The sequence below is a fragment of the Arachis ipaensis genome, chromosome B07 (assembly GCF_000816755.2).
Source record: "Arachis ipaensis cultivar K30076 chromosome B07, Araip1.1, whole genome shotgun sequence".
Taxonomy (NCBI): Eukaryota; Viridiplantae; Streptophyta; class Magnoliopsida; order Fabales; family Fabaceae; genus Arachis; species Arachis ipaensis.
The window spans coordinates 2,960,923-2,967,909 of NC_029791.2; the positions used below are offsets into that span (position 1 = coordinate 2,960,923).

The 6,987-nt window shown below is 35.7% G+C and overlaps 3 protein-coding genes across 5 annotated transcripts in view; 1 reads left to right on the forward strand and 2 right to left on the reverse strand.

Annotated features, from left to right (window-relative positions):
- On the forward strand, positions 161-2,840 carry LOC107609213 (purple acid phosphatase 18). Its single transcript, XM_016311086.2, has 5 exons — positions 161-417; positions 1,007-1,675; positions 1,910-2,098; positions 2,187-2,275; positions 2,361-2,840. Exons 1-5 carry the CDS (start codon positions 259-261, stop codon positions 2,578-2,580), a joined length of 1,326 nt encoding a protein of 441 aa, XP_016166572.1. The 5' UTR covers positions 161-258; the 3' UTR covers positions 2,581-2,840.
- The window catches only part of LOC107609212, a 36,238-nt gene continuing 32,271 nt past the window's right edge, over positions 3,021-6,987 (reverse strand). The window contains exons 1-2 of one of the 2 annotated variants that reach the window (XM_021106965.1): positions 4,080-4,758; positions 3,021-3,932 (exon numbers count right to left, since the gene is read on the reverse strand). In XM_021106965.1, the coding sequence (XP_020962624.1) occupies positions 3,208-3,932; positions 4,080-4,632 (1,278 nt within the window). In that variant the 5' untranslated portion in view covers positions 4,633-4,758 and the 3' untranslated portion in view covers positions 3,021-3,207. The other variant, XM_021106964.1, reaches the window with a different exon arrangement.
- Positions 5,495-6,986, reverse strand: LOC107610032 (probable signal peptidase complex subunit 1). 2 transcript variants are annotated; one of them, XM_021106977.1, is made up of 3 exons: positions 6,806-6,975; positions 6,487-6,545; positions 5,495-5,957 (listed from the first exon to the last, which is right to left on the reverse strand). In XM_021106977.1, the coding sequence occupies exons 2-3, from the start codon at positions 6,523-6,525 to the stop codon at positions 5,676-5,678; spliced, it is 321 nt and encodes a 106-aa protein (XP_020962636.1). In that variant the 5' UTR covers positions 6,526-6,545; positions 6,806-6,975; the 3' UTR covers positions 5,495-5,675. The 2 variants fall into 2 exon arrangements, 1 of the variants encoding a protein (XP_020962636.1); XR_002350979.1 differs by lacking the exon at positions 6,487-6,545 and having other exon boundaries at positions 6,806-6,986.

Below are 6,987 nucleotides of genomic sequence, written 5' to 3' on the forward strand. Positions count from 1 at the left end.
TAGTAACAGTTACACTGAAAAATCTGAATACACTGAATTTAGTTTTCAGAAACTAGAAATACAAACTTCTCATTTAAGATAAGACACATTACATTGAAAGAGAAAGGACAAATTAGGTGATATCATTCGGTGAAATGGATTCTTATATCTTATGATGCATACAAGATTTTTGTCAACGGTTGAACACAAAGTACAACACTGTAGATTCTTGTCCTTCCTTTTCCTTTTTCCACCATAGATTCATTCTCATATCAAAACATGGAACTCCTCAAACTCCTAAGGTTGGTGGTTGCTGTGTTACTCTCTTCAACTGCCACACCAGAAGCATATGTTAGGCCTCTTCCTCGGAAAAACTTGGACTTAGGAGGAGGCTTCAGATGGCCATGGGATTCAAAAACCAATTCTCAACCCCAACAGGTCAAAATCATTTTTTTTTCATCCTCTTCATATTTTATTATTAATCTGCTTTATATCATCCTTTTATTAATATTTGGTTTTATTATCACTCCTATAGTATTTGATTTGTTTCTCTGTTTCTGAATAAGTTTGAATCTTGGTTGAGTAAACATCACACTTGACTTGTTGGTAATATCGAACGATTGTCTGTAATACTGATAACTTCCTATAGTTTCTGATCATGGATTAAAAATTTATCATTTTCTGATTCTAGATTGATAATATAATATATTTTCAAAATAAATAAATAAATAGCTGAAAGAGGGTAAAGTTGAGACTTGATAGTCCTTCATGTTATATACAATTTTTTTTAATTAAAAAAAGGAAGGAATTCTACAAAATAGAATGATTCTTAATCTTCCAGATTGTGCTTCCTGCTTTATGACCATTGTATTTTTCAACATATTTTTTTTTGTCTCTTTATGATAATGTTTTCATGAACAATGACTTCCTTCTTTGTAGAAGCACTCACATCAATATCTTCATGCATGCTCACTTATGCTGCTTATTAAATTTTCCAGATTCTAAGATGTTGAAATTTCTATTCCAGGTGCACATTTCTTTAGCAGGAGAGAAGCACATGAGAGTTTCATGGATAACTGATGATAAAAACTCACCTTCTTATGTAGAATATGGAAAATCACCTGGCATATATGATTTAGTAGCCGAAGGAGATTTCACTTCTTATAGTTATATGCTATATAGCTCAGGAAAGATACACCATACTGTGATTGGTCCTTTGGAATACAACACTGTGTACTATTATCGATGTGGTGGACAAGGTCCAGAGTTCAAGCTTAAGACTCCTCCAGCTCAATTCCCAATTACATTCGCCGTTGCCGGGGATTTGGGGCAGACTGGCTGGACCGAATCGACATTAGATCATATAGATCAGTGTAAACACCATGTGTACCTGCTTCCGGGAGACCTTTCCTATGCCGATTATATGCAGCATCTATGGGACTCCTTTGGGAAGCTAGTGGAGCCACTTGCTAGTTCAAGGCCATGGATGGTAACTGAGGGGAACCATGAAGAGGAGAATATACCATTGTTGAAGGATGGTTTTGTGTCCTATAATTCCAGATGGAAGATGCCATTTGAAGAGAGTGGATCAACATCAAATCTCTACTATTCTTTTGAAGTTGCAGGTGTTCATATTGTTATGCTTGGCTCCTATGCAGATTATGATGAGTGGTCAGAACAATACAGATGGCTAAAGGTTTGTTTGTTTCCCAATTGATCAAGGACATACTTTTATAACTAGTAAATGGCATCTTAGATTAAAATTATAGAAGAGAAATCTTATTCCACCATTGTTTGGATACATTGATAGTTATCACTCACTTAAATAAGATTTTCGTATCTGTAAAATTAGTGAAATTGGACTCAATTTAGCAAAGACTAAAAACTCATTTAACCCCCTTATCATTTTCGATCTTATCTTCGCTTACAGGCAGATCTATCAAAGGTGGATAGGAAAAGGACACCTTGGCTGGTTGTGTTGTTTCATGTACCATGGTATAATAGTAACAAGGCTCATCAAGGTGAAGGAGATGCTATGAAGGCAGCTATGGAGTCATTGCTTTATGCTGCTAGTGTTGATTTAGTTATTGCTGGGCATGTTCATGCTTATGAACGCTCGGTATGCTTGCATGATTTAGTCTTTTATTTTCTTTTTAATCATTATTTATGGTGTCGCGGTCTTAAGTGTTGTTTTGTCTGATTGACAGAAGCGCGTGTATGACGGAAGACCGGATCCTTGTGGTGCTGTGCATATAACTATTGGTGATGGAGGAAATAGAGAAGGCTTAGCTCATAGGTTAGTATGCCAGAAACTTATTTAGAAACCTTTTTTTTTTCATTATTATTGTTAGATGTATCCTTACATAATTGTACTTTGACAGGTATATAAATCCACAACCAAATTGGTCGGAATTTCGCGAAGCTAGTTTCGGACACGGCGAGCTGACAATGGTTAACTCAACTCATGCTTACTGGAGTTGGCACAGGAATGATGATGATGAGTCAGTAAAAGCTGATGATTTCTGGATAACCTCTTTGGTTAGCTCGAGATGTGTTGATGACAAGAGCCATGAACTCCGGAGTATGCTTATGACACCATAAAAGCCTCAGATCCGCCGGTGCCATCCCTTAACTTGGTGGATTAGCAAGAGTATATATGACACTACTAGCAGCTTGAAAGGACTATATAGAATATAGATTGATGATACTGAAGCATTTAGCATATTGAAACTGGTTCTGATTGTATACTTGTATATTTGAGTGCTCAAAAGACAGAGAAATATAATTAAGTCATCAACTTTTAGTGTAATGATGATGTTCTCTTGGATGGTGTTACTTGTATTGTGAGAACTTGTTAGCTTGATTTGTGTACATAAGAAGTTTAAGAACTGCCTATATAACCAATGCAAATGTGAGTTTTTGTATTGATTTGTGTCTAAAGCATGGCATGATTGGTCTATCATTGTATAGCAAATGGAGCATAATTTTATCCATACATATTATAATCTAGTAGAATTTCCATGTTGCTTGCAGCTAAAAAATACAGGTAAAATGTCTGTGTAACTATTTTTTGTAGTAATTTGAGTCACAAAAAGTAGAAGTCACACAAAAATGAATAGTTCTATCACTACTTGGGATACAAGAGCTAAAAACTCATAGGTTTAATGATTCTTAATTCATTGAACATAGTTTCTATTTTGGGTTAAACAGAAGAAAAGGCCTCATCAACTAGGGAAGAGTTTTGCTCAATCTCTCATCTTTACAACGCCTTTGGTCTCCAACCATGGCCTCAAAAGTGTCCAAGAGTCTATCCAAATCCTCATGATTCTCCTCCCCAAATGCCTTCAATGCATGCACAATGCTCTCAATGGTGGACAAATAACCAGCTTTAGGTTGGTGCCTTACATCACTATACAAGCTCATCTCATTCACTTCTAGCTTCAAATGAGGCAAGATATTCAACCAAGGGTTTTCACTATACACTCTCTTTGCCTTGGACCATGTTCCATCCAGAACAATCAAGTTCTTCACCTCAAAACCAATAGCATCAAGCTCACCAATAGTAACAGCCTTATCAGAAGGAAATAGTAGTGCTGATCCTGGTGGAACCTCAATCTCAAATTCCTCAAATTCTTCCAAATCAATGCCCCTATTATCCAATTTCCTGCTTTGAAACTTCTTCACCAAAAACCCTTTTGAGAGTGCTTCACAAGCTTCATCATGATCCAAAACATAGTCAAAACTTGACAACCAGCTGGATTGAGAATCTGACATCCAAATATGAGATAGAGAACTAACTTTACCATATTTGCCAATATTAAAAGTAATAGCAGGCCTTCCAGCACAATTAGTATCAAAACTTGGAATATTGGAACTTTTCTCAACTTCACCATTCACCAATGCACCATAACTTTGCAGCCCAAATTTTCCAGCACTATCAACCAAGTTAAAATCTTTCTTAGCAAACAACTTCCGGGTTTCTCCATAAACACCACAATTTGGAACAGAATCCGAATCAACCAAAATTTCCCCAACTTGACCATTCAACATTGCACAATCATCATCATCATCATCATCATCATCATCATCATCATCATCACAAACACCATTTTCCAAACCACACTTTCCACCACTAGAATCAACCAAGTTACAATCTTTCTCACAAAACAGCTTCCGGATCCCTCCAGCTTCTTCAAACTGACGACAAAGCAACCCATTACTTCTCACATTGCGAACCGAAGAACCCGATTTGAAATACTTCGGGTCAATTAACCGAATCACAAACCGGGCACCGAAATTAACGTCTGAAACAGTTGCAACAGTGAGGTTCTTGAGTCCCAGCTTGGCGATTCTAGTGGAATTAAGGGGGTGCTTGCTCTCCAATGCGTGGTGCAAGATGGTTACTTTCACGGAATTCTCGATTCCAGAGACCCGGATCCGAGAGCAAAGGCAGGTTCGATCGGGTTTGGAGCAAGAGGGGCAAATTGGTCTTTTTGATTTGTTGGACTGCGTCATAGTCGAAGACATGATAAGTGTTCGCTGAAAGAGCTTGCGTGAGTGCAAAGAAGAAGAAGGAGGAGGAGGAGGAGGAGGGGGGTTGAAGAGGAAGCTGAACCGGGCTTTGGGTTGGATCCGGGTTCCTAGAAAAGGCATCGTTTTTTGTTGTAGGATTTTGGTTAATGGTTTGTGTGCTCATCATCTATCCTTAGTTTTGGAGACATATAATTGTAAGATATATAAACCTCTAAATTCGTATAAATAATTTTTGCGTTAAACAATCTTATTTTTTAAATTTATTTATGATTATGCTTATTTTTTATTGTAATTAACTTGGCTCAGTCAATACTCAATTTGATTAGCTCACTTATTTGTTCAAATAAGCGTGGATTTTTTTAAATTCCAACAACAACCAATTAGCTAATAAATTGAAATAGTTTTGTTTATCTTTTTAATATATCCTAGGCCTATATCCTAATTTAGTCTTTTTTTTAAGTTAGAATTAAAACTTTTTCTTCTAAAAAAAAGAATGAAATAAAACCTTTCAAATAAATCAATAAAAGTACTATTCCAATAATGTAGTAAAAGTACCATTCGTGTTTTTGAGTATGAATTTGAAGTGATGAAAAAAAGATGTCATTTGACCTGTGAAATTAAGTTCATTTCAGCTATAAATCCTTAGACCAAAAATAAATAAAAATATAATTTTAATCATTTTTCTTAGGTCTATGTTACACATAATTTACAACAAGCTAAAACGTAGAAATGATCCCAAGGAAGTGGAGGAGCATTACTAGCATGAACTTCGACTTCAAAAATATATGCATCAACTTGAATATGCATCTATTTGGTCGTTTTAATCATAAGAGTTTGAAGCAATATTTTTTTTTTTTCAAGTTAGGAGTGAGACTCGAACTCGCGACTTCTATGTGAGTACGCGGATACTATACCATTTGAGTTATAGATCATTGGCTTTGAAGAACCATATTTAGTTCATGAGAAAGATTAAAATCGTATACTAAGTGACCATCACCGAGAGGACAATGTTCCTCTAACCCCATTAATTATATTATCAATATCTAAAAGAGATTAAACTAAAATAGGATGCAAGTTACTGTCAAAAGTATAAACAATTAAACTTTAAAATCATGTATTTCTAGAACCACAATAAGTGATCTTTTCTTTTGCGATTCTAAGTCTTACTTCTTAACAGGTTTCTTCTTTGAAGTTGAGTTTGCAGACGGTTGCGGCTTCGGATGCTTCTCTACTTCGCTTGGGTCCAACCACTCGAGAGGATGGCGATTGTAGAACGGCCAATTAGGGACGGTCACCAATGTAGTTAGAACAACACCACCAAAATATGTGAGGATCATCATTTGGAAAGAAGCCATAAAATATCCAGTTGTGAATGCAACCACAGCAAAGGAAAGCAGCAATATCTGCATCAGCTGCTCTGCTAGCTTTTGTCCTTGCCAATCCATCTAATCAAAGCCAAAGAGAAGTTAAACAAAGAACACTAAATCACACTCTGAATCCAAAAGATTGAAAGCTATCACACCAGAAAACATAGCATTTGCAAGAAATTACAACAAAAACTTTCAAAATCTTTTAAAGAATTATTTATTTTTTCTTAATTTCTTGTGTCCTTACAGATAATATTGCATCTAATTACAGGCCAACTGCCCCGCCCCTTTAACCTCTAAAATCCAACATACAAAATTAAATTTCATGTTATATAACAATGATTAATGGATGAATTTTATTAAAAAAATCATTCGGAGACCAATTTGAAGAATGAGTAATCTTTCGGGACTAATTTGATCATCTACTCTTCAAAATTTATATAACAATGATTAAAAAAACTAAGATTCAAACCACATACTCACAAAAACAAACCTAATGTCAAGTCAGTAGTCACTAAACAAATTAACACAAGACTCAAGAAGTTGCAACATTACAACAAATCATAAATAAATCATATTAATAAGATTTGAGCCTTCAATTCATCACCCTTTGGTCACTTTCCAACTCTCCATCATCATTAATCATTTGATAGTCAAGTTTGAAACCTAAAAATCGAGTGACATATTAACTAATAATTCAATTAGAATTATGTAAAAATTAATATAAATGAAGATTGATCTATCAAAAAAATCTAAGTAAAACACACAACCAAAGTAGTTCAATCCAGAGCTGGATTTTAGACAGAGAGACATGCATAATTTAGAGATTTGAACAAGGGGAAGATCCAGATAGTTAAAAAAACAAGAATCAAGCTATCAAAAAATTGAAAAATGAAAATTGACAAATTAAAGTAAAACAAGCTCACGAGTGGATCAGAGGCGTAGAGCAGAGGAGGAGGCAAGGCTGGGAAGCTGGGGGAGGAGGTGACGCCAACGATTCGCGCTGACGGACGGAAGAGAGGTGAGGCTGACGGATGGAGCAGAACCCAGAGAGCCGTGGCGGCGCATCAGAGGGAAATAAGGATTAAGAAATCAACAAACCCTAATA